Source organism: Coturnix japonica, chromosome 8 (genome assembly GCF_054131305.1).
Source record: "Coturnix japonica strain WE chromosome 8, WE-NBRP24, whole genome shotgun sequence".
NCBI classification, from domain to species: Eukaryota; Metazoa; Chordata; class Aves; order Galliformes; family Phasianidae; genus Coturnix; species Coturnix japonica.
The window spans coordinates 19,099,617-19,126,711 of record NC_140670.1 but is presented as its reverse complement, the minus strand read 5'-3'; the positions used below and the strand labels follow the sequence as shown (position 1 = coordinate 19,126,711).

General features: G+C 37.3%; 1 protein-coding gene across 10 annotated transcripts; it reads left to right on the top strand.

Moving 5' to 3' along the window:
- The first annotated feature begins 1,258 nt into the window (after positions 1-1,258).
- LOC146759971 (kinesin-like protein KIF20B) lies at positions 1,259-27,095 on the top strand. Of its 10 annotated transcripts, XM_085555153.1 has the most exons (28): positions 1,285-1,570; positions 2,082-2,144; positions 2,734-2,890; positions 3,366-3,452; positions 3,575-3,691; positions 3,884-4,022; positions 5,348-5,532; positions 6,915-6,963; positions 7,585-7,782; positions 8,436-8,547; positions 8,999-9,070; positions 9,533-9,679; positions 11,581-11,743; positions 12,788-13,033; positions 13,590-13,729; positions 14,256-14,328; positions 14,894-15,001; positions 16,234-16,429; positions 18,895-20,098; positions 20,540-20,678; positions 21,397-21,519; positions 21,913-22,074; positions 23,025-23,189; positions 23,824-23,943; positions 24,525-24,605; positions 25,333-25,459; positions 25,857-25,999; positions 26,839-27,095. In XM_085555153.1, the coding sequence occupies exons 3-28, from the start codon at positions 2,735-2,737 to the stop codon at positions 26,917-26,919; spliced, it is 4,533 nt and encodes a 1,510-aa protein (XP_085411279.1). In that variant the 5' UTR covers positions 1,285-1,570; positions 2,082-2,144; position 2,734; the 3' UTR covers positions 26,920-27,095. The 10 variants fall into 10 exon arrangements, 8 of the variants coding, with proteins under 8 accessions (XP_085411275.1, XP_085411279.1, XP_085411278.1 ...); XM_085555149.1 differs by having other exon boundaries at positions 1,259-1,375; positions 2,082-2,890; XM_085555152.1 differs by lacking the exon at positions 2,082-2,144.

The window sequence follows — 27,095 nt, the reverse complement described above, 5'->3', positions numbered from 1 at the left end:
GATGGAAGCATAAGTACTTGAAATCACCCTCCCTCCTGTTTATTGACCTATGTATGTGAATGCCATGCACGAATGCCTCATAGCCAGATGTCAAAATGGAACAATGCTGCCTGAAGTGGTTGGTGACAATATGGAAGATGGTTCTGATTAGCTGCAGTTTGCAAATTACTTGCAAATATTTCATATCCAGAAGACTGCAATTTATCAGCCATGCGATATTGGAGGCAAAGTCATTGCAGGGGATGAGAGTGAACTACTTTTGTTACCTGTGGTTCATTTCACGTCAGGATTCTAGCGTTAAGCCTCCGCGAATCCGACCTGGTCCAGCCGGGGCCCATTTAACTCCACGTTCACACCAATATGGTGAATAGCTAAATGGTGTTTTATTGTGCGTGTTAACAGTTTAAGCCGCTACCTACTTTGTCTACACCCCTTCTACATATGCATAACTCCTTCTACATATGCATAACCGAGCAGGGGAGGGCCTATCGCGTTACATCCCGAGTGTTCATGCACGCCTAATACAACATACTTGTTCCAGGAGCTGTTAATAGAGCTCTCATTGCTACTGGGTACATCATGATATAGACTTAATTACACTACCTTTCAAATGGTATTTTTATTATGAGAACAGCCTCACTGCTGCCTGCTGCTGCATGGGAAAAGTAGTTGCACACTTGGTATAATTATATGTGGTTCTCTGCTGCAAAACTGATCTTTTACAAAATGTCACATGTGGTGTTTGGTGCGTCTCAGATTTGCCTAATTTCTGTGCATTTTCGTAAGGCACAGCAAGTACAGAAAACAGGTTGCTTTGTTTAGGGAAAAGAAAAACCAACCACGAATGTTTAACCTCAGTTCTGTCAGTTTCACAAGCCCTGGCACTTAACCACTGTGTCTTAAAGTATCTCAAAAAGCTGTTGACTTTTGAAGGCTCTGTTATCACCAGGCTCCATCTGAGCTTAGGCTTTGCTGAGTGGCAAGGGCAAGAGGCACCATTACTGCATCGCTTTTCAGCACAACTCTTTTGCTGCTCAGTATTCCTCTGAGCCTTTTGGAGCTGCTGAGAAGCTAGAAGTCTTGGTTTGCTTTCAGCAGTCCAATGAATAATTCTGAAAGAGGGGAAATGATTGCTTTGTGGGCAGTCTGTGTGCAGGGTTCTATGGATGTCAGACTTTCCAAGAAGTTTAGCCAGCAGAGGCACATTATCCAAATAATTACATTTGAGTAATCTTTGTTTTCATTGAAGTTATTTTCAAGCAAATCTTCACTCGGGACATCCGAGGTGCCCGCAGCGCTGCCGTTGGCTGCATTTGAAAGGACTCGGCGGGCGTTAGCGGGCGCGCTCTTTGGCCGGCGGCGGTGGTGCGCGCAGGTGGGCGGCGCAGGGGGGCGCTCCGCACGGGATGAGCGGGAGCGGTTGGGCGGCGCGGTGCGGGCACGGGAGGATCCCGCGGGCCGGCGGTTGAAGCGAGAGGCGGAGGCGGCCTTGGCGGCGTTAGCGGCGGCGTTAGCGGCGGCATTAGCGGCGGCATTAGCGGCGGCATTAGCGGCGTAACTGCGCTTGCAGGTCAGGTGGGAAGGCTGAGCTGTGTGTTGGTACATCCCGGTTTTTTCTGATGCTCCTGGAGAGCAAAAATACGACCGCATAAGAGGCAGTGCTGTCAGCGAGCAAAGGCGCTTTGATCCTTTGGTCCCATCGGTCGTTTAAACGGCTGGAGTTTTAAAACGATTTATATTCCTCATTCGCACTTACAGACACCGTACGAGCCCTGCTGCATAGGTGTGAGGGTGTAGTATTGGAAGACAGCTGAATCTCAGTTCAAGCTGTCGGAAGTGAGGCAGCACCTAAAAGTGCTTTTTGCCATGATATCCGAGTGATACCCTGATAAGCTATTTCAGCGTATTAATAAAAACTGCAAAAGTGCCAACTGTAGTATCACAGTAAGAAGCAGCAGAAGAATGAAGTGTGGACAAAACATGCGGGTATTTTTAGTCAAATGTACTTCTTAGAGGTTATTTTGGTGTTCTGTCTGCTATCCGTAACACTGAACCAATTACACTTTCCATTTCTGTTGCAGATTCACTGCTGAGAAGGAGTTAAATTACGAATTTAAAAACCAACAGTTGTACTCTGCCACGAGGTTTTCTGATTTCTACAGTACCCTCTAAATAGCCAAAGCAACCAATTAGACTTTGCAGTGCCTCTGAGCTCTGTCTAGTGGTAAACTGCATTGAGTTATCCTTTATAATACCAACAATTTATTATTATTACGCTACAGAGATAAGCCATTGCATTGTTTTATTTTAATAATCTTTTATTATGCTCTAACTGCAAAATGAGATACTGGGAAATGTTATGTAGAGCAGGATTGCTTTTATTAAGTGACATCTGTGACTACTTCCGTCAGCCATCAGGGCTCTAGTGAGGCTGTGCTACATGCAAAAGGGTTTTTCTTGATGGGCATTTGTGGTGTGATTTAGTCTGACAGGCAATTAGGCACTACACGGTTTGTTCCTTGTAGTGAGATGGAGGGGAGAATAGGAAGCTGGTTGAACTTGTGGGTTTGAGATAAAGAAAGTTGAGTAGAACAGAAAAATGGACGAAAAAAGAGTCAGTACATACACACAAAGCAAACTGCAGATATCTCTTGGTCCCATCTAACAGAGGTTAGGAACTCTACATCATGTGTGGAAAGAGCTAAGAATAATTTTCTTTGTATTATTTTGAAGAATGGAACAAAATTCAGATGAAGATAAACTTTCAAGACCATCCTATGTAGATTGTATGGAGCTTCCTGAAAGAACAGAAGCAGTAAACGTGGAAGACATCAAAACAGATCTCTCTGATGAGTTTCGTTCAGCTTCATCAAGCTCAGACACGAGCCGGGTAAGAAAGCTTTAATATTAAAATTAATTGGATTTTTAAAATAAACTTAATTCTTTTCTTTATAAGAAGCATTAGAATCTTACAGAGGAGATGAAAATCATCTTCACTATGCTTTTAGACTGTGCATAGACTAGACCAAGATGTGTGGTGTTATTTGATACCTTATGAGGAGCACCGGTATTAGTGGATGAAGCTAACATTGTCTCAGAAGCACAATAATGGAGTACTTTTGTTTATAGTTGGCCTGAATGCAGTACAGGAGTGTGTTGCAGTAGTACTTGTTCTGAAATTCTAGGCTCTGACAAAGAAGTTTAGCAGGGTCCAAAGCACTTGTGAAAACAGTAAAATATTATTACTTCCTGTGTTAACAAATGAGTCTGTTACAATAGGATGATGAAAATAATGCTGCTTTAATGTGCTAATCATCAAACAGAGGATCTAGTCAGATTTCTAACTTCCAGCTCTTTAATTTTAGAGGTCTAGTTTGGAGCCTAGAGGACACATACAAGTTTGCCTGCGTATTAAGCCCTTTACAGCACGGGAGAGAGCAAATGGATCGCAGGTAAGGCATTTATTTAATCATAAACAAAAAAACAACCCTTAAAGTATATATGTTTTCTTTCCTGTAAGATGACTTTTTAAAACTTTTTTCATGCCTGCATTACTTGTGCTTCCTTGTAATAGGGATGTGTTTCACTTGAGGACTCAACCAGCATTATACTGAAGTCCCCTAAGAGCTCATTGGGAAGAATGAGCATTAAAACTTTAGGACAGACAACACAGAAGTTCACCTTTTCACGGGTAAATTAATTGTCTTTAAATGATTTTAAGTTATTTGTGGAAAAAGTTGCTTGTCTTCTGTTACTTCATAGAAAGCAAACAAGTTTTTCTTAACTGTCTTTAGAATTATCAAGGTGTATCTGACTCCTTACAAGTACCTAAGTATTGCTTAAACAAAATAAAGAGATTAACCAGCTTCTTGGTAACATTCAGGTGTTTGGACCTGAAGCAACTCAAGAAGAATTCTTTGACGGTACTATGAAGCAACCAGTGAAAGAGTTCTTAGAAGGATGTGATCGCCTTGTTTTTACGTATGGCGTTACAAATGCTGGGAAAACTTACACATTCCAAGGTATGAGCAGAACTGTTTTTTCCTTGAATTAATTTCATAAAGTGAGAACTACTTCTAGAAGACAGAGATGTTATGACTTCTTACCTAGTTACTCAACAGGCCTTGTACGTTGCCTTCTTTTGAATATTAGTAGCCTTGAAAAGTCGTCTTCTTCCATAACAAATATTACTAAATTTACAAGTGTGTAAGACAGTCTACACTACAATAACTTTGGTTTTTGTTCCTACTATAAAGGCGTGCATCTTAAATGCTGTTCTTTATTTGAAGGCAAAGTATGTCTGAGTTTGTTTGATTTATTGTAGGCAGAAATTAAACGTTCTGAAACATTTGCTCAAGGTATTTCAATCTTTTTTCAAATTTCTGATTTTAGTAATAACAATAATGTTATTTAGTAATAACAGCAGCATAGGAGATTGTGTTCCCTGAGCTTTAGTAGTACAGAAATAATACATCAATGTCCTTTCTGGCTGGGAGCAGTTGTTTTTTGTGTTTAATACTGTCATAACAAATGAAACGATTGGGTTCACAGGAAACAAATTCCCCTTATTTCTACTGCTTACTGTTCTGTTGCTATGCATTTCCAATAGTTTTATACGCGTGGAGCTGAAGACTTTCCCACAGTAATACCTTTTTAGGACTTAAATATTAAGAATCAGCAGGGTAGTATCTTCAAAAATTATCTTTCTATGCACCTTCCATACAGCACTATAGAAATTCTTCTGCGTATTGTCCTCTCTTGTGTTCATGACTGACTTTAAAACACTGAAGCTTGCTTGGTATTTAGTGACAGTGGAAAAACTAAGGCGTGAAGTAGTCAAGACGTGGAGGTAGTTGTGTGCTCCAAGAAAAGGCAATGGGAAAGGAGCTGAGTTACTTTAACAGTTTTTATGAGACTTGTAGGTATTTATAAATAGGGTTTGTGGGACGAACGGAATGTTGTAGCAGAGACATCACTCTGGTTGTATTTCAGGGTTGTTTCAGAGCGGGAAGGAAGCCTGGTAAACAGTTGAAAATCTGCAAGTCTGTTAAATGTGGGAGTTTGCTGTGGGTTATTTTTTCTTCTTAAGGCTAAGCTTATGCAGAATATTCTGGCTGTTTTAAAGTGATGCCCTGTAATGTCTAAGGAATGGGATGTGAGCTGTTGCTTAAAGCCAGTATTTTTCAGGGAACAGTCTAGTAACACTGCAAACATTGCTTCAGACTGTAACTGGCCTCTAAATTCTTTGTGTATACCTTGAGATTAGAATCAGTTATCTTTGTCTTCATTTATGTTTATATGTTGCTTACAATAGTAACCTGGCCCTTCTTTTGTGTATTGCTTACAGGGACAGAAGATGATGTTGGTATTTTGCCAAGGACGATGGATATGTTGTTTAAAACTATTGGACGAAGGCTATACACAAAAATGGATATGAAACCTATTCAGTGGCGAGATTATGTAAAACTGACAAATGAGGAAGTGAGAGAAGAAATTGCTCTTAAAAATGCGTTGCTTCTTCTGACAAAAGAGGTAGGAAACTACTTTATAAAGAAATGATGAGTACATGCATCTTGTGATAGTTCAGTGTTGTCCTTTCCATTCTGTAATGAAAGAGGGTTCTGTATTTACACACAGTTTTCTATTTGTCTTTCTGTTCCTGCTGAAAAAGAATGAAGCATCTTATTAGTGGTGTGCTACACCGCACTGTGGTATTTTAGTTGTGGAGTATGTTAACATGATCTTACTGATGAGTTGGTTAAGTGTGGACTTCACAGTGTGAAAGGCAGGTGGCAGTAAAATTCCTTCTGAATTATTTCAAGAGCGCAGCTGAGTATGAAGTCCAGCTCCAATGATCTTTAAGTATTTCAGGGGAAAAACACCTGTCTTCTACATGAACCAAAGATGTGTAAAACTGTTCTAGGTTTAGTGAGTATGTGGAAAGAAAATGCAGTGGACAGCTATATGCTGATCTCATCCTACTCCATTAGAGAGATAAGATGCGATCATGCGATATAGGTGCCTCTTCTAGTTTCAAGAACCGTGTTCCTAGGTAAAATACTTGACCTTGTAAGCTGAGTAGGTACAAGCTTTGCTGACTATACAAAGCCAGATCTGGGTGAGTGTCATGTAGATGAAAACTTCTATGTTAAAAGTTTTACTTCTAAGCATACTGTATCTGGTAGGTGAGATTCCTCCTCTTCAGTAGATGAGAATTTCTTTCTACTTTTTTGCTCTATAAAAAAGCAACACAACCTGAAGCCTGGGAACTGAGTATACATCTATGAACATCATGAGATCTACATGTTGGGAGCTATTCTGTATTTTCTTTGACCAAACTACTTAATAATATTATATTTACAAAATTTAGTCATAACTTCATTTGTGTAACACTTTGATAGCCTGAGTTAAGAAATAATAAGCTGCTTATCTACATTAAGTGATCAAGTATTCTACCTTAACTTCCATTTCTGAGAGTTGACCTAATAAGCCATAGGATATCGAAGTCCTAATTAAGAAAATCCCAATAAGAAAAATATTTCAGGAGTCCAAGATTCATGAAGGGTAAAATGCAAATTATAAATGGGCTATTGAAAATCATCCTATTAAATAACTCCTTTTCCTGTTGGGGATTCTCTCCCTATTTGTTCTTTTTCTTTCTGAATCAGAAAGCTGAAATGCATCAGATCTTATAGTAAAGGAATTGTCAGAAATGAGTAGTAAGGTGAAACCAGTCAAAATGTGTAGCCAGGATTTTTGTGTTGGCACCTTGGAACCATACTGTATTGTTTTGTGGTAAAGCAATACTGCTGCTTTAAATAAATAAATAAATAAATAAATAAATAAAAGCAACCAGTGGTGTATTGGTGCTGTACATCAATAATAAATCCTAAAGTCTCTGTTTTCTTTCGTAGGTAGACCATCACAACAGCACTAATGACAAATCCCCAGCTGATTCTAAGGGTATGTTTTATATTAAACAGTAGCAAATATAAAGGTCAACGACTGGCTTTTTTGGCTAATGCTGATAATAAAAGGATTGTTTAGCTTTTATTTGTAACAGAACGGAATAATGGGCAGGACATCTGGGCAGAAAACAGAAGGAATAAAATGGCTAGGAGACTACTGGGACATCTATCATAACCTGGTTTTATGAGGTGAAAGTAAAACAAAGAAAAAGAGTATGATTTGTGATAAGATCCCTCGTGGTTTTCTGACATGCCTTTAGGGCACTTAAGAACTCACTAAATACTTTTTTTCCCTAAAAAGTCAGAACAAAATGTCCTTACTAGTTCAGTTCTCTATATCGTAAAGACTGAAGAGTTCTGAATATTTCTAACACAACTATAGATGTTAGATTGGGTTTTGGAAGTGAAAAGGCAAGCTTTATAGCAGGCGTGTCTTTGCAAATGTGTAGGGCAAGCGTCTTGACTTCCAGATACCTGGTGTTTGTATGAGAGCTGGGGGTTCTCTGTGTTTATGTTCTGGGAAAAGTTTTAAGCTGTAAGCTTAACTATTCCTTATTTTTAAATGCAGCTAGTTTTACTGTCTCTACATTAACTTGTAATATTTTCTACTTTGCAGGTGCAGAAAATTTCTCAAAACTATCAGACCAACTTAGCAGATTATCTATAGATGATTTTGTGAAGTTCTCTGTTTGGGTTTCATTTTTTGAGATTTACAATGAATGTTTTTATGATTTACTGGCTCCTTTATCAAATGACAGAAAAAAAAGGACACTTCGCCTTGCTCAAGACATCAAGGGCTATTCTTACGTAAAAGGTAACTAGAATACTTTGCAAACTGCCAAGCTTGTCATGAAATAGTGTAACAATGTTTCTTCTGAGATAGAAAGCTCTTAAATGTGCTCAGTGTAGCTCTAGAAGTGTCTGCTTGAATGCGAAGGCAACAAGCTACATGTATGTATCTGCATCTTCAACAGTATTCTCCTTATTCCTGTACTTTGCGCATAAAGCCTGTGTGAACTCCAGTGCCTTCATCATCCTTGAAAATGAGAGCCATACAGTCGTTATAATGCAGACAAAATCCAGATAACCCATCCCCAATAAAAACTATAAGCTAAAAGAAAAAGCTTCTCAGATTGACTTCTGCACCAATGAATACAAACTTTGGGCTTCTGTAGTTTAAGAACTTACCTTTTGTACTTTCAGTACTAAGGCTGCTTGCTTAATTTGGATGGAGCATTCTTTAGTATTCTGGTAGGATAAACTGTTGTGCTATACTATACCTTGCCCTTTTCTGTGGGAGGAAGAATCTCAGTCTTATCTGCCATCAGCTTGTCGTGTGTTTGAGGCAGAGTTAATGAAGTATTTTATTGTCTTAACTAAATGTTCTTAGTTTGTATACCTTATTTCTTGTTCACTTTCTCTTTTGCTAATGAAGCTTGCAAAAATCACTTTTCCTTCTTTTGAAAGGTTTGCAGTGGGTTCAGATTTCTGATTCTAAAGAAGCTTTCAGACTTTTTAAACTGGGACAGAAACACCAGAGTTTTGCGAGCACAAAGCTAAATACTTGCTCCAGCCGAAGGTGGGAAACTTTCACTAACATTGGGTGTAACATAGTGTGGGGAAGAGAGATGAATGAAAATATTGTCTATGGCTTTTTTCGGGGAAGAGGCTTTAAAAAGGCTTGATATCTAGTGTTCCATGTGATATTTTGTGACAGTTTGTGATTCTAGTGCTTTAAACTAGAGGGATTAGTCCTTCAAGCAGATAAGTGCATACAAAAGCTAAGTGTTTTATCAAAAACTCTCAACAAAATAACTAAGCCTTCTTCCATGTAAGTAATGGTGGTTCATGAGGGGGAAGAAAAGCAAAATAAACCAAGAAAGAATGTCCCTTTAAAAGGTTTAATGCATCTAGTAGAATTATTGTTAATTGAATCTGGAATAAATCCAGCAGTGTTTTGAACAGATGTTATAGATTTTAGAAAATGCGTGTATTTCTGGCTATTGATCTTGCTTCATTTCTCCTTTTAGCCACAGTATATTTACAATTAAGGTACTAAGAATCGAAGACCTTGAAATGCCACGAGTGACACGAGTCAATGAGTAAGTTCAGAGCAGAGTTCCCTTCTTTTTTTAGGATGAAATTGTCAGTTACTTTCAGTATTGATGTATTGATATTAGGCTACGGACACTAGGTTCCCTGATACAGCCTCCTGGATGAGTGGTGGTTCCCCATTTCCTGTCATCACGCAGTACTAAACCATCAAGTTGTAATGCTGTTCTATATCTTGTGCCCACTGTTACACACAGTGTTCCTTTATCCTTCTCACTCAACTTCTGAACTAACGTAAATCCTCAGAAGGAAGAATATGGCAGAAAAATGGAAGCTGTGTTGGAAAAGAGTTTGGCAGGAAGTAGTGTGCAACTTCACTAGGAAAGCAACATTAAAAAGCATGAAAGGGTTCAAGAAATTGTACCTCTGTGAGGAGTGGTTGTGTTGGAAATGATAAATAATCAATGTGCATTCAAAGGCAAGAAAACTTAATTTTCCTTATCTGCCTTCAGATTATCACTGTGTGATCTTGCTGGTTCGGAAAGAAATACCAAGACGCGCAATGAAGGTGACAGACTGAAAGAGAGTGGAAATATCAATGCATCTCTCCTAACTCTAAGCAAGTGTATTAGTGCACTCAAGATCAGTCAGCAGTCAAAGTAAGTCCTTGTACAAACTGTAAACTAGTTGTAGATTTCAGATATCATGTACAATGTTTTAACTATTGTTTAAAATGCAGAGTACGAAACTACGTTATGAGTGAAAACTATCTGTAGGCTTCTGCAGATGTGTGAAGACTTAATGATCTAAGAAAGTGATCTATTAACTTGCCTGCTTTGTGTTGTTTTTTGTTTCTGTTTTTTTGTTTGTTTGTTTGTTTTTCCCAAATAAAACCATTCCAGTTCTAAATTTCTGAATGTGTTATCATAGACTTAAGCAAATTAGCGTTGTGGGTGGTTTTTTTTGTTTTTTTGTTTTTTTGTTTTTTTTTTTTGTTTTTTTTTTTTTCCTGGCCTTGCCTTCTCAAACAAGTTTCGGGACAGATTATAAAATTTGTTTTCACTATTTTCACTTTAAATGTGTGAAATGTTAGACCTTTTCCTCCTTTGTTAGTTAATTGCATTTATCATTTAGTTCTGCTGTAACAGTTTTCCTCAGGGATATTGCTGTGCTTTGTCCTAGCCAAGAGACATGGTCAGAATATACATATATATATATATATGTATATATATATATATATATGTATACGCACGCACACACACACACACACACACACACACATTATATATACATACACATACATTATATATATTTGGAAAAAAAATTATATACATATACATATATATATATTCTTTTTTCCAAATCTTGATGCAACTTCATCATTCTTTCTGATCTAGCTAACCAAATTCTGAGAGAAGAAAAGCCTGCTTACTACTTCTGTCTGAGGTTGTGCTCTAAATGAGTGCAGACAGAGCTTTCTGTATTTTAAACAATGTAGTATTTATTTACAGTCACAGCTGGATATAATTGCAGAATTCTCTGCTGATTCTCATTTGAAGGTGTCTTTCTGTCCCAAAGATTAGGTGAGCTCTGTGTTCATGAAATGCCACACTGTGCCTGGTAGCCTATTCAAATATCTGTTATGCTTAGAAGTAGATGAAAATAGGCCTTGCTACTGGATTAGTCTCTTGTCTGTCTGTGCTTTCTAGGGAAGAAGGATTTCTTAAAATTAGCTGCTGCTTAAAGTGCTTTGATTTATTCAGAACTGTTTTATCTGCTGGTCCTGATCACTTGAAATTTTAACAATACAGGGGAAATGTAGTGATATGACTTTGATAGTAATTTTCTTTAAAATAAGAACTCATTTACCACTTCTGCACTAAAGCTACTTATGGGTCACGTGTGTTGTGACAGGAGCATAGCTATGTGAAGCTTTTAGGTCTGTTTGCAGAATTCAGTAGTTGTAAAGAGTCCAGCAGGTAACCTCACTAGAGAACAGTGTGTTTAGTCATGCTTTAGGAGTTCTCTTCTAATTTTCTGTACATCACCAGCTGTTTGATTCAGTGGCTTAACCTTGGTTTAGGAAACACCAGAGATGTTGTGATAAGTATATGCTTCTTTATTTCCAAAATATTTACTTTTGTCCTTTCCTAGAGACAATATACTGAGAGAGAGGTTATCTCTGATTTTGTTGGGTACTGTTTTCTTAGAAGTAGATAGGTCAGTTTGCCAACTGTGGTATGGGAAAGAGAAAGGTGAGAGAGAATTTAAGCTAACGTGAGGCTGTAGGACCTATCTTAGGCTGGATGTTGAATGTACTTTTTGTTTGAAATGTTCTCGTGGGTTGTCTAAGAAGATAATGGCCGCATAGTAGCTGGAACAATCATACAACCTGTCTGCAAACTAGCAAAAAGTATAAATTCAAAACAACCCACAACTCAAAATGATTTAAAGACTAGTGCAGTTATTAATGTGTTGTCTTCCACTTGGATAGCTCTCACATTGAAATGAAGCTGTTAACTTCTGGTAATGGGATTTGTTGTGGTTTTTGTCTTCAAAGGGTGCAGCAGCACATACCGTTTCGTGAAAGTAAGTTAACACACTTTCTTCAGGGATTCTTCAGTGGAAAAGGGAAGATACACATGTTAGTAAACATCAGCCAGTGTGCTTCAACCTATGAAGAAACACTCAATGTGCTAAGATTCTCAGCTATTGCACAAAAAGTGAGTATGTTGTAGTCTATTTTGTTGATCAGTACTTATGATTTGCATTTAAAGAAGAAATTCTGTTCTTCTAAGAATATGAATCTATTTGTGTAGTATCTGTAGTGAATCTAGGTGTTTGTCTCCATACAGCAGTCAGGTTTTTTAATTTAGTGTTTTAGTTGAGCTTAATTTTCCTACAGTTTTCTAAAAATCTCTACTGGGGTCTTTGTGTTTCTTTGGGGTGTGAGGGCAGAAGCATCTTCTGAGATCTCATTCCTAAAAAGTATTCAACCTAACAAGAACCAACTTGTTACATCTGGAGGAGATTTTATGCTGTTTACTTAACTTTTAGCTCTTCTCAAAATATGATCCCATGTAGGAAAGCAAATTCAGCTACCCCATATGTTGCTGCTGTTGTAATTTTGAATACTGTCCAGTTCAAGCGTTGACAAAAGAAGTGGAGCAGCAAAGAGTTTGAAAAGCTGTGTTATGCCCATCAGAGGCTTCAGTGGGAAAGTGGGGGTTAAGCGGAATGGGTAGGTGCGAGAGCTATGATATAACACTGAAGAAGTTAAGCTGTCAGATCAGTGCTACAGTCTTGATGGAAAACTTTGAAGTGCTGGGAGTTTGTGTTTGAAGCACAATTGATGGATGTGTGCCCTTGGATTGTGGCCTTATCTGAAAGAGGTTAAGCGTGAAAGTAGAGGGAGCAGCCTATGAGGGTGATGTGGCGCTGCAAGACAAAGAACTGAAAAGATGATGATCAGTTGCGTTGAATGCAACTGAAAACTCAAAACATAAAAAAAAGCAGAAATCTATGGCTGCATGAAGTGGCAGTTCTTGTACATTGTTTGCCTAGTGAAACTCTTGAGGTTAAAAGTAGGATTGGAGTCTGCAATAACTCCTTTGTACTTTCTTGAAAACTGGTTTAAGTAGTGACCAAACAAAGCGTAGGCCATAGGAGCAGGAAGCTCAGGAGAGGAAATCACAGCAGGTACCTCTTGAAAGTTCTAGTCAAGGTTGGAAAAATACTGATGGCTTTGTCTTTTATTTCCTGAGTAGGTTATAGTTGCAGATGCATCTGTACCTCCCAACGATGTGTCATTTGGCCAGAAATCCGCAAGTGAGTCACCAATGCCTTGTTCTAAAACGACCATCCCAAGGAGAAGCACTGGTTTTCTATGGGACCGAACCCTAGAAGATGTAATGGAAGGTGATGTTGAAATGGATAAAGAACATGAGTCAGGAGAAGAAACAATGCTGAAACATGAAGAAAATAAAGTCCTTATAGATAAAGAAGAATACTCAGTAAGTGCCAGGACTACTTCAAGAATTAGTGTATCGCTGAAGCTTATAACAACATCCTTCTTTTCCTACATCTCTCTCCTATTTCTTCTGAACACCCTTTTTCTCCGTACGTTCAGTGGTAAGAACTAAGCAGAATGACTCTGATTTACTGTCTAGTGTGGAAAGGCTGTGTGAAAGGTGTCCAAATTCGAACAGAGCAATGAAACATGTGGACTTGTTTCTGTCTACTTTTAGTTACTTGTGGTCAGTACATAGCAAGGATTACATGTGGGTGATGTTTTCGTTTGTTTTTAGCAATACAGAAAACTTTTCCCTCATTTTTTTTGTTGGGAGGGGGAAGGAAGTTTGTTAAGTAACAGATGTTTTAGTCTATTTTAGGACTGTGCTTCTTTTAGAAGTTACTTCTGAGTAGAGCAAAGAGGCAGAAACAGAAGGTTAGAGAATACTTTGGCATTTAATTAATATTATCCCTCATTTTCAAATAGAGTGAAAGGAGAAAACTCAGTTCTAGGGAAACCATCGCTTAATGACAAATTTAATATTGCTGTTATCCTAGGCACTGCTGAGTCTTGTAGAAGACTTGAAGAACAAACTTGTTGCTGAGAAGGAGGACAAGTTACTACTGGAACTGAAAATTCGTGATGAAGTGGCACAAGAATTTACCCATCGTTTTGCTGAGCAGGAAAAGCAGTTCAAGTAAGTTAGCTTTAAATGTTCTTAAAATTGTTGGTTGAAAAGGAAAGATTGAGGGTATATTCACCTGTGGCCAAGAGTTGGATTGGAGGAAAGTTTTAGTCTACTATTCTGCTGGACTTGTTCATTTACTTCTCCTTAGTCTCTGTTAAGAAATCAGCTTCTGTTTGGACTGTGATTTTTAGGAGAAACACGGTGTAGGAACGGCTTTGATGTGGGGGCTGAGGAGTGCTGGGTATGTTTATTTACCATTTTCTTAGTGGCAAACAGAACTATTCTGGCTCGAGGAACTCATAAAAAATTCTTCTAGTGAACGTTTGCATCTGTTGTTATCTGCTGCTGCTCTCTCTCACCTCCCACAAATCTTGGGGAGAGGGAAAATACATTTCTATGTCACTGTAGCAGTAATATTCTGTGTATTATTCTGTTGTGTCTAAATAGAGAAGCATCTTTGTTTACAGGAAGCTATACTAAATAGCTTAGCGGTTGGCTAACTTAGCTGACTTATCTTTTCTCTTTTGTATTACAGAGAATGCCTTTACCATGAACGAGAACGGCTTGAAGAAAATTCTGAGAAGCGCCTTGAAATTTTCAAGGAACTTGTAAGTGATAATGCTAAAATCCCAGCTGAAGAGAAATTATACAATCTCTCCTTGAAGGAGATCAACCTGGGGTATTATTTAAAAAAAAAAAAAAAAAAGATTCCTCATCATCAAATACTATAAAATATATTAGCTGTAACTAGAATGCCACTTATCTTCCCCCCATACGAATCACTGTCATGTTGTATGTGAATTTGTGAGGTGGGTTTTGAAGCTGAAATTAAAAACTTCTTGTATGGCTGTCTTCATAGTGGCTATCCAGACTATCTGTAGAAATAACAGCTATTATGTAGTCAGCTATTCACCAGTTTTAACTTATTATAAATTACGTTTCAGGGTGGAGAACATAGCATAGTGCCTGACACCTGTGTTGATCCTGAGGGCATTCTTGATTCTGTGCATTATGATGTCATGTATATTAAAGAGCAATTCCAGTAGGCTCCATTAATAGATTTCTTACCGAGCTTAGCTTAACTGAATTTGCCTTTAATGCATTGTGTAATTCAGCTACTTAACACTACATTAGAAACTGATGACTGAATTTTTTTTATTTTTTATTTCCAAGAGAATGAATGCACAAAATGAAAGGATTCGAGAGCTAATGGACATCGTGGTGCAGAAAGATGACATTACTACAGAGCTTCAAGACTTAAAATCTCATTCAGAAGAAAATGTAAAAGATTATCTGTGTTTTACACATCCCAGTATCCTTATACAAAAAAAGAAAAACACTAACCCTATGCTTGTAATCAACACATTTTTGGAAAACTGATTTTCTGTATGTAGCTGGTACTCGCTTGAAACTGTAAACAATTCAAATTTATCTGAAGGTAGTTGTTGTTAACACAAACAACAAAAATATCAGTGTGTTCCACTAACTCCTGCCTCACACGTCCTACATCAGAGGAAGAACAACAGTAAAAGTATATTGAGTAGAGTTTGAAGTATGAGTATGAATGGTCAGGATATCTCCACGTTCTATGCAGTCCATAAAACTTTATCCTGACTAACGTACTGCGAGCTACTGAATATGTGAAGACTAGCTTGATTAAGTATGCGTGCATACCACTTCTGGTGTTTTTTGTTCATTTTTTGATGTTTGGTAGCCTGAAGCAGCTCTGAAAACATTTATAGTTAATTCTGTCACTCAGATCTCTAACCTTGTAAGCTTAGCAACTTGACCCTTCTTAGTCTTTGACTGTCTGCATCACTGCAACTTAGTATTTCCATGGTATTAAAGCTGACTGTGATGAGTAGTCATGTCCTCTCCTATTACTTCTTCCAAGAACAAGGCTCCAACTCTATCTGTGAGATTGTGTGGCCTGAACACTTCTGAAGCTTTTCTTTTCATAAGTTACTAAAGATGAATAATCAGTCCTTGGCAGTGCCAGCATGGCTTAACAATCGTCATCTTGTAAGTAAGGAAGCTTCACTTGTGGTCAAGGACACAATCTAAAATATGCGTGACAGAGCTGACCAAGCTTTAAGGTTGGATTATATCTGTCACGATGAAATTGATTTTAGCAGCTTAGCAGAAGTGTGATGTGATGAACTTGTATGAGAGCTGACCATTTGCTCTTTGACCATATTTGTAATTTTGTTGACTTCTTGGAAACAGGAAATTCTTTGATAAACTGGTAAACTCTTGATTGTGTGCAAGTCTTTTACTTTGTAACCTGCTAGGCTCTTGCTTTCCCTTGTATACTCTACCGAGTATTGCGCTTGTCATTATCTGAAGGTGTACTTGTTCTGTCTGCTATTGAGATTTGTAACTGATGTCTATAGAGTCACTGGGTAAATATTTTAGCTGTATGGTTTTGTGTAAATATTAGCCTACAGAAGATTACTGACACTTTAGTGCTCCTTTTGTTTAGCTCCAATGTAACTGATCTTATATCAATACAGGAAAAGACTACCTACCATTTAACTACCATTAAAGCAGAACCGACAGAAGAGAACAGTAATAAAGGAACTGAAAGCAGCCAATTTTCAGTGCTTTCAGTTAAAGCACTGCAACAAGAGAAAACTGAGTTGGAAGTGGGAAGAAAGCGCTGTACTGATGAAGATAAGCCTACTGTGGAAGAGCCACCTCCAAAGAAAGGTACAGTTTCTTCCATCGTTGAACGAAGTGTCATCCAAAACAATAAATTGCTTCCTATTCCGGATCAGAAGCAAAAGGCTGTGAAGCGCGTACCTTATGGTATAAGGAGAAAAGCCACTGTGTTAAACTGTAAATAGAAGTAACTGTTATGTAAATATTCCTTTTTCAGAAGGTCCTATGCTGTTCATTTTTGAATGCTTAAAAATAAAAGTTTTTTGCACTATTTTTTTCCTTTTTGCTGCTTTTTCCTCATCTGTTGATGCACTTGCAGATTTGGTAATAGTTTTAAAGCAGTTTCTTTAGGATTGTTTCAACTGCTGTTGCTGATCCTCTGAGTAGCATCAGCTGTTCAAGTGCTTTTTATTTGTTTGTTTGTTTTGTTTTTCCTGAAGCAAATATCAAAATTGTTGACGACCTGCTAATTGCTCGCTCATGGGCAATATTTGAGCAAAATGGTTTGGATAAGCTCTGATGCATTTAACTTCATTTCTGGGCACAGCTGAGCATCAGTGTTCCTAGAATTATGGAAGGCATATACAATGTAGAAGGGAAAATCTAAAACTTAGCTGTAGTCCCTTCCTTTCTTGTATTCCTCTTGCAAAATACGTGCAAGGGAGAAAGTCAAGGCCTTCTTTGGATGAGATGCTGTTCTTGGATGATTTGTCCCTGCTGCCTTTATTTGGCATAAATATTGAATCCTAATGTGACCACTGAATGGCATCGCATATATGCATCTTACCAGAGACTGAGGGAGGGATGTGGACTCCTCCATACTCCAAATAGTAGTGGGTTTGTTATAATCATATGACCAAAGCTCTCATTTAAAAATTAATGACAGCAGTGCTCCACATAGGAATTAAAATGGGTAGCTGATAGTCACGATGTCAGCATTTAGTTTTCTGTTAAGAACTACCGAGTATTCAATCATGTTAAAATTTTCTTCTATTTGTGAGTATTTATAGCGTCCAATTTCAAAAACTGCTTAATATATATTCTTTAGCTATGTTAAATATACACAGTAGAACAATGAGCACAGGTATGTTGTGCTGGTTCTTTTGTAGAATTAGTTATATAAGTAGCACGAGCAAAAGTGTTTTAGGAGATGCTATGTTATCTCGGCTTAAAGTTCAGGGTATTTACACCATTCTCTGAGCTTTTAGGTCTTGTTTCCTATGCTCTGTAATAATGCTTTTTCCCTACTTCCTGTGTAAGGAGCTTCTAGACTGAACATTACACATCTTCTCCCTAGTCTTATTTATCTTCTTTAGTGCTTGCTTGTTGTTTTCAGCATAAAGTGTTTAGATTACTTATAAATCATATTCCCCTCACTAGTGTTGCTGGGAGCAGCAGTCAAAACCCAAAACCTGGTTTGGGGTGGAATATGCCACTGCTGTTTCTTCAGTATGACTTTTAAATCAGTTGAGGGCTGTATATAAAACTCCTTAGATGAGTTGAGAGGCTGTTTCCATGCAGTACATGTGAATCTGTATGTAATGCAGGCTGCACGTGGGCGCTATAGAATTCTGCATTTCTGTAGTTGTAGTAATAAAAGGACTGTACAAGAATCACCATGGAATATATTGTTGTGGTGACCCAATCCCCAGTAAGTCTTGACTTATTTTTATTTTTTTAATACTTAAAGTATGCATATTATGGAATGGACGTAATTGGATGAATTACAGCAGAATTTACGTAATTGATGAAATACAGCAGAAGTCGCTTTTGATAGAAAGAAAATGCATGTGATTTTAGCTAATTGCTCACCAGTTAAAGAAAAAAACAGCCCCAAACTAATGGAATATTTATGGAAACTTGAATCTGCAAATTTGTACAACTTTATGAGCGAACTTTATATGCAAAAGAGTAAGTGTGGACAGAAGTAGGAATCCTCATATTTTGTTTAGAGATCAACTGAATAAGAGAGACAGATATCAACACTTAAGTGATCCACTTGTCCAGGGTTTTATCTTTCTTTTGAAAGTAAGAGGACTGTGAGTTTGAATGAAATTTCTTAGAGAACTGTTTATCTACCATTTAGATGTAGATGGAGTGATTCCTGGCTGCCTTATAGGGATTGCTGAAGCAGGGAAGATAGAAAGAATATAGCTGTGAATTATCTATCTCGTTCCCATGTTTCTTAAATCTAATTAGATTTTCTACTGGTGTGGAGTGGAAGGTTTGAGTAGTGCCATGGTAAAAGTGTTCTACCAGACTGAAAACCTTTTGCTGTTAATTCTGTATAGAAATCTGAGGCACCTGATTACGTGTTCAGAGGACTTTAATTCCTTCACTAGTATCAAATACTATGTGATGTGAGGGTATGGCTTGCATATTACAACAGTTTTTCACTTAGAAGTTGCTACTTGGTGTTGTGAACTGCTATGTAATAATGATTTTAATCAATCTGAGCTACATTCCTTTTCCCTTTTTATTTTTGTTTGTTTGTTTGTTTGTTTGTTTTACAGTAGTTGTAAATGAGAGAGAGAAAAAGAACACTGTAGAGCAAAAGAAAATTGAACACATGAAACAAAAGTGCTCCGCGTATGAAAAGGAAGTACTAGCACTGAGGGAAAGAACTGAAATCTTGGAACGTCATTTAGCTGTGCTTGAAGAACAATGCGGAAGAGAAATAAATAAAAAAGAAGATTTCGGTAAGCAGGTAACAAGCCTGCGTATTGAGCTTTCTTTTTCTGAAGAAAGAGCTGATGCCCTCCGTGAACAAATTCTGCAGTGTCAAGCTGACTATCGGGGAATTGCTTCTGAACTGGATGAACAGCGATCTATAAATATGACACTAGAAGACCAAAATGCCCAACTAACTAACAACATAGAAGTTGCCAAAGAATGTATAATTGATAAAGTGTCACAAGTAAAAGAAATGAGGACCAAATTAGATGAATTATACAACTGTCACTTAGAGTTTCACGCTATCGGTACTGACTTTGTCAATGTAAAGGATTCCTCAAACTCTGAAAAAGATGAGCCAGGGACATCTCAAATTAGTTCTGCATGCATTCAGTCACAGACTTCTTCCATTTCAGCTCTTGTGCAGGACCTCTCCTTTTACTATAGTCTTGAAAGGATTTGGGAAGTATGCAAAAGTATTGTTGATGTTTCCTCACAAAAAAGTCAGCACATCAAAGCACTGCTTCAAGACAATGAAAACCTAAAGGCAGGACTGAATAATGCTGAAAATCATAATCGTCAACTTGTAATGAAGCTATGTGAGATTACAACTCACACTAGTCAGAAAGATGATCTTGTGAATCAGTTACACGAGCAAATAGAAAAGAAAACTCAGGACTTTGAAGAAAAGACTGCAGAAGATCAGAGAGTGATTGCACAATTTCAGGAGGAAGTTGCCAACTGTGAGGTAAAAATAAGAGAGCTTGAATATCTCCTGGAGGCTTCCAAGACAAAGGAAGACAATGTGTCAAAACTCAATGAATTACTTAAAGAAAAAGAATCTATTATTGTTAATCTAGAGACAGTTACAGCAACTCTGCAGGAGAAGTCTGCTAATGCAGACAAAAAGGTGGAAGAGTTAAGTAGCAAAGAAGCAAATCTAATTCAAGAAGTTATGCAGCTGAAAAATAGCTTGGAGCAGATGAAACACTCTCTTTGGGAAAAGGAAAAGAGTGAAATGGAGAAAGTGCAACGTATAGAATCGTAAGTAACCACTGAGTTAACTTAGAGCCCTTTGAGAATGAACTAGAGTTAAAAATAGTTAATGGGAACATCCCTTTGACTTAATGCATTTGCATGCTTATCAATAGCCAACCTACTACTTTAGGATGCTTTGGTATGCTACTTGAGTTCCAAGGGAAAACAGGAGTGTGCAAGGAAATAAAGAATAATATGGGGACTTCTGGTGGTTTTGTTGTACATCCCTCAGAATAGCATCTGAATAATTTATTGCTTCAGAATCTGATTATGAGAAGCGAGCTGAAATTCGAAAGTAATTGTTTAAATCTTGTCACTGGTCTAGATAGATTTAAGAGTCTATTGACAAATAGAATCCAACAGGTCAGGGCATGGATTAAGCTGTAATTGCTGTTTCCATGAGATGTGTAACAGTCATGTTCTTTGTCTCTTCATTTTTAACATAAGGCTAGAAAATATTCTTTCTGAGAGTTCTGCCCTTATACTGAATTTGAAAAAAGATTTGCAGAGGAAAGAAGAAGAGTATGCAGATCTAAAAGACAAACATTCTGATGCCGAGAGACAAATTGAGGAAATTAAAATCGAGGTTTGTAGTCAACTGAGATATTTTTTCTGTAAGATTATGCTTGGCTTTCTGCTGTTAAAACTTCTCAAACTTTAACTATGAAGCTGGAAATTTCACACTAGTGTGGCTAGCAGCAAATCTTAGGTAAAGTTGCCATTGAAGCTCTAGAGGGGAGCAGAAGTTAAAACGTGGTTTCACATAGATAATGAACAGAGGAAAGTAAAGTTGGTTGGTAGTCTGGAATAAGGTTTGTGAAGAGAATAGCTAATCTGCCTCTGGAGGGGACTTGTTATTATCTCTACGTTACTGGTGACTTGCCATTGGTATCCGTGGTAACTCCAAAGCCTAAAACCTAAGTCTTGTGAAAAAACGCTGATAACTGGAAAGAAGAATGCTATTTACTTGAAGAGAAATAGACTAATTTCCAGAGGCTCTTTAATATAAGTAGTATATTTTTTTTCTTCAATTTCAGCTTCAGTGATGTTAATAGTTAAAATTTAATTATTAAACAAGAAGATATCTTAAAACCCATTTTGCGGGATCTTAGTCTGAAAGTTTATTGGGTGTGCTTGGGGTGGAAAATTGAAGCTTAAAAATGAATTCATGTCTTCCTTGCACTTGCTGTCGTTTTCCTACTCAGCACTTGTTTCTGAATTCCTCTTTATTTAACAAAGAAGTATTTGGCCAGGTTGGATTACAGAAGTCTTTTAATGAACCATGAGCTGTGCTTACATTACAGATGTCCATGATGCGTTCTGTGGAGGAATCCCTCAGGAACAGGATGGATGAACTTGAAAGGATTAATAACCAGTTTAAGGATGAGCTGGATTATAAAGACTATACTATCCAACAACTTAAACAGGTATTCTACTTGCTCTTAATTTTTATTACATGAATGATGCAGGTTTTCCAAACAACGGGGAAAAGGTCAAAAAAAACAATTGGAGCAAAATGAAAGTGGCCAACTGAAATTAGCGGTAGACCATGAAAGATATTCAAATAATTAGTCACTACAGAGCACTGGCAGATTGCTTTAAATACAATAATCTGCATAGTAAATACATATATAATACATGCATATAACCTGATCTTGTTGAGTGACATCACAATATGTTAATTGAAATGTCTTACCATAAACTCTTTTTATCAGCTGGAGTCCTTATTTATGCTATATGAAAAACTTATTAATTCTAGGCTGTCTTAAAGATTCTGCTTTTTTCTACTGTGTATGCTTTTCTTTCAACATGAAATATAGGAGCTGGAGGAAAAGGACCGTAATCTTCAAAAGTGGCGTGAGGAGAAAGATCAGTTAGTAGAAGCTTTGGAAGAACAGCTCAAAACTTTGGCTTCTAATGCCATACAAAAAGAGACAGAAATAGCAGAACTGAGACAATCTGCCTTAAAGGATTCAAGCAAGGTCAGCTCTCCTTTCTTCCTACCTGATTAGCTACCCACAAATTTTGTAAAACTCTTGTACCTGCTCTTTGTATTCTGGGTGTGGTTCTGTTCTTGAACACTGTCGTATTGACATCATGTGCAACTAACCAAAAAAAGCACCAGATTTTATTTTTGTTCTTCAGAAACAGAATTTCTGTTAATTACTAAAATTTCAAATTTTTCAGTAGTTCAGATAAACAGATGTGAGTTTGATGCTTATGATCCTACAGTCAGACTGGACATCTGTAGCTTTTTCCGATAATTCACAGCATTTCCGGATCCCAAGCTAGGCTCAATACTCAGATAGTAGCTCCGTCTCAGGTTTCTTACTTCCTTTGCTTTCTCTGAGGTAGTATCTACAATGGCATGAAAAGACAGAAGGGGACGTGGAGAGAGATTAAGGGAAGCATCAAAAAGCAGAGGGGGGATGATCTCTGGAAGTTCCATTTCTTATTTCAACATCCAGCTTTTAATCAGGATAGCCAATCTAAGCAGTAGCATAGAATTTCAGAAACTAAACAGAAGACTAAATGAGTTGTGCTCTTTTGAGAATGTTTGGATTCACTTTCTCTGAGAAGAAAGATGTTCTCATAGCAAAACTTCCCCTACAACTGCTGACTTTCTCACAGTACCGAGGATTTGGGAACAAATAAAAGCTCGGGTTGTTATATCTTAAGAAAGATGAAGGCTGAAGCACATAAGTAAAATAGAAGAATCAAAATATATTGTATTACAACTTCCCAGGCAATTCTGTGACTACTGCACTTCTAACAGTGACCATACAAATCTGTGAAATGTTACTGTTCTTGAATAGTTAACTGTTCTAGCCTGCAATTCTAAAACTGATGCTACTAAGTAATTGCAATACTGCTTGTGTGTGTTAATTCCTTTTGCCAGTCCCACAACTCAGCAGTTTTTACTGTTTATTAGGATAATGCAACTGTGATAGAAGAGTTAAGAAAAGAACTGGCTGACAAAGATGACTTTATAAAGGAATTAAAACAACGCATTAACCACAGTAGCCTTCAGTCTTTGCCGGAAATACCTTTACTTGAAGAAAGACAAAGTAGAAGGAATGAGTCTGTAAATGAAAAGGTATGATTATATTTATAGAAAGTAAGTACTTAACATCTTGTTAACTCCTTTTTGTTCTTCAGTTTTCCTAGGAGATACTGGAGCTAGAATCATTTTTCTTAGCATATAGTCCTTTAACTACATATTCAGTGATGAGTACTTGTTGGTTCTTTTTGTCTTCCACTCAAACATGTGCTCTCATCTTCTCAAAAATATTTGATTTACTAGAACACCATCTCTCTGTGTACATTATGGGACTTTTCCATGCAGTTTTCCATGTATTCGTATGTGGATGCTGAAGATTAGGCAGAGGTTTAGCCTTTGGTGTTCTAACATAGCAGCTGTGAGCGTGCAGAGTATGGGGGGAATGGATGACAAAACGACCAGCGTTACAGATTTTGTCCCTAAATAATGTCTCGCTTTCTCTCTTTTGGAGGCAGAATACTGCCTGAGACTGTTAGTGAGACCCAGTAGGGTGTATCTGAAGACCACACAATGAATAGATGTTACTACCTTCCCACACTTGTGCTGTGTTTCAGCTTACGTGTTCATGTGGCGTCTGAGTTTGAGGTTTTACACTGTAACTTTAGAAAACTCGAGATATTTTGGAGGTCTAATGCATAGCCTAATCTTTACTCGTTTTAAATATTTACAGCCTAGGAAACAACAAAGCAAAACTAAAACTGGAGAAAGTATTCCATTAAGATGCAAAGCTGAAGACAATTATTTGTCACATCGATGTACTAGGAGCCTCACTTCGTTAAATGAATCTAAGGTCAGTATGAAACTTCAGATCTGAACATGTTGTGATTGTATTGCTTTTGATAAGGAATGAGTAGGAAAAGATCTCAAGTTCTCTAAACAATTCTCAGTTCTCTAAAAAAGGCAAAAAAGAAAAGAAGTGACGCCATGGATGAGGTATGACCTAGAACGAACAGAAAACAAAATATCTGATGCCTTTTTACCATTCTCATTTAAGCATTAAAAAAATGCTATTTCTACCTCAGTAAAGTAGTTGAAGAATTGAATCAATGAACTGCTTTAATGATACAAAACTAATAGCCAAGCTCAGTGATAAAGGTTTAAGAGAAGGGAATTTCTCTTAACTCCATTTTGTATTTTCTTTGAAACCTGTAGACATAAATTAGCTTTTTAGACATCATGAGATGTCTAATACTGATATCTTAATGTCCTGTTTTTATAATTGAATGCTTATTTATTATTTGATTTACATTGGAATAGTTACCACTAGCAAATACTTCCCTACGATTAGCAAAAGTGTTTAAAGTGTTCACTTTTGTGACATCAATTGTTCTTTCCAAAAGAATCATGGCTGAAACTTGTCTTATTTTCCAGGATTGTGTGAAAAGTGAGAACACGAAAAATACAAAATCTGTCATGGCTTGTAATTCACCCTCTGCAAGTGACGAGAAAACGGTTGGTTTTTGTTCTAGTTTTGAAGCTAGCTTGGCACTTCCTGTAATTGTGTGGTCACACGAAAGAAGCAGTGTCGTATCCTTATCTGTATACCTGAATGGGAATCTTACATGCTTATGAGCTCTTCCAATTAAATTCCATAAGCTAACCAAAGGGCAAGTCAGTCTGTGCCCAGAGCGTGGAATGGCTGTACTGTGTAATGATTTGGAGGGAAGGATATTGCACACTGAATAGTTGGGAAGAGAAGCTTTAGTGTATTATCGTGTGCTTTTGTAAGTGAAGCCCTTGTATTAAACTAAGGTTCATATCATTAATATGCATGGCAGTTATTAAAAACAGATGTTCACATGTGATAGCAGTATCCTTGGCATGGTCAGAGTATGAGTAGTAGATTTTTCCCATCTGTTGTCTTCTGTTTGTATGTTTGTTTATTTTATGTAATTAGAACAGCTTATGTAAGAAACAACTCCACAGCTTGGGAGCTACTTTTAAAGAAACTACTGCCTTATTAAGAAACTTTAAGAAACGTATGCCTTGAAATAGCTGAAATTTTGACAACTCCCTAAAGGGTATAAAATTGTCTACATTACTTGCCGTTTTGGTATCATCAGCATAATGAACAGAGGTGTCAGTAGTAAAGCTCAAAATGTCAACTTAAAATAACGTTGAACTAAAATGAAGTTTAAACAATGCGCTTGTTTCACATGTTCACATCTCTGTTTAACAGAAATCCGGAAAAGACTACTTCCCGAGAAAGCGAGGACATACTTCAAGACTGACAAAAAAGAAGGATGAAACACTGCAAAAAACTGGAGATTTTATTCAAAGCTCTCCTTCTATTATACACTCTAAAGGTTGGTGTAGAATAAGTTTTATTCCATGTTTCCTAGGCATTGTAGAATGGCTTGTTTCTGCTGTAGGCTCTTAATGTATGTGTTCTTAGAGAACTTGTCTGCCATGTTAAGTTGTCCTTTGATTTATGAAGTAAATGCATTTATTCGTCTTGATTGTCTTTCATACTCCATTTTAATGCGTGATTTAAGCTGCCGTACCTGAAGCTATAAACTGTTTCAGCTATAGAAGCAATAAAGAACCTCGATGAACAAATACAATTTCTGAGTATTTTCACTTAAATTTTACGTGTCATTTATAAACCAAGTTTGTTACGAAGCTTTTTTTGCATTCATTGATTTAAAGACTCGCAAAACCAGTAAGTTGATTGGTTTATGAATCAAAACAAATTTCTTCTAGCCAAGAAGCTGATTTCAGCAGTAAGTTCTCCTAAATCTAATGAACCTGAAAGTCTCGAAGAAGGAGAGACCAAGCCAAAACGATCCAAAAGGAAGCTGTATTCAACTGACATTTCTGGCCCTCTAGATATACCTGCTTCTTCGGTAAGCGATTATACTGTAGTCTTGGCTTAAAATAAACTACTAAGGAGTCCAAACAGACTGAAGGTTTCATCTATTTGCAGGAGGAGGTTGAAAGTACTGAGGTATTTCTTTATTCTACCAAGTCATTCTTGTTGGTCTTCCTGCTGTTCTGTTTTATTTTGTCCTCAAAGATCTCTGTGTTTGGCTGGCTTACAATTTACTAAGTAGGTGATGTAGCAATCACGGAGATGTCTTCTAATTTGGAATCATAGATAATTTCAGTGTGTTGGAGTGGAATTATTCTACCACACGCTTTTCTAGAGCACAACTTAGACAGCTTTTTAGGTATGCTTAAACTATGATCTCCTGTCTAAGCCAACTTGCAAAGGATCTGATGTGCCAGTTTCATGACTCTGTCAGCAGCTATTGTGCTAAGAACATTCTTGCTCTGTTGGAACTGCATCTTTTAATTATATTAAAGTCCTTTTTCTGTTCAGCATAGTGATCATTTGCCCATACTGTAATATCCCTCTGAATTTTTTGATGATTTGACGAATGATAGAGGCAGAAACCAAAATGTTATTTTTTTTGTTAGAGGATGAAGAAGATGAGACAATTTCTTCTCTCACTGTAGTTCTGAGAACATGGAACTGAACTGAGAACTGAAATTCTGGGCAAACCATAGCTACAGGGTTTGGGGCTAAAAATGTTTTCTGAACGCTTCATGTTTCACAAAACAAGCATAATAAGCAAATTCCATTCTGAAATCCATTTAGGGCAAGAAATATGTTTGCGTGGGTCAAGAAGAGCTTGTCAGACTTGTGTAAAAAGATGAGTAACTTTTGAAATGTTTTCTTCAGGAATTTGAGGAACCAAAGAAGGAAAGTGATCATCTGATCATCAAGCGACGGCTGAGATCCAAAACAGCTAAAAAACCTTGAAGAAGCACGTTTGTTCCCCTTTGTCAGGACATACTTCTATCATATTATTTAAACTGGTTGTTAATAAAAAGTAACAGTTACTCCATGTTCTTGAATTTGTATATAGGTGTACAGTGTCTCTCTGACAGTTTCAAACTGACTCTATTGAGGCTGAAATAAATACAGGCTTTCTTAAA

Coding starts and splice junctions, on each gene's coding strand:
- LOC146759971 (XM_085555149.1), top strand. CDS start 2,735: ATGGAACAAAATTCAGATGAAGATAAACTTTCAAGACCATCCTATGTA. Junction 3,453..3,574: donor AGAGAGCAAATGGATCGCAG/GTAAGGCATTTA, acceptor TCCTTGTAATAG/GGATGTGTTTCACTTGAGGA. Junction 21,520..21,912: donor CTATCCAACAACTTAAACAG/GTATTCTACTTG, acceptor CATGAAATATAG/GAGCTGGAGGAAAAGGACCG.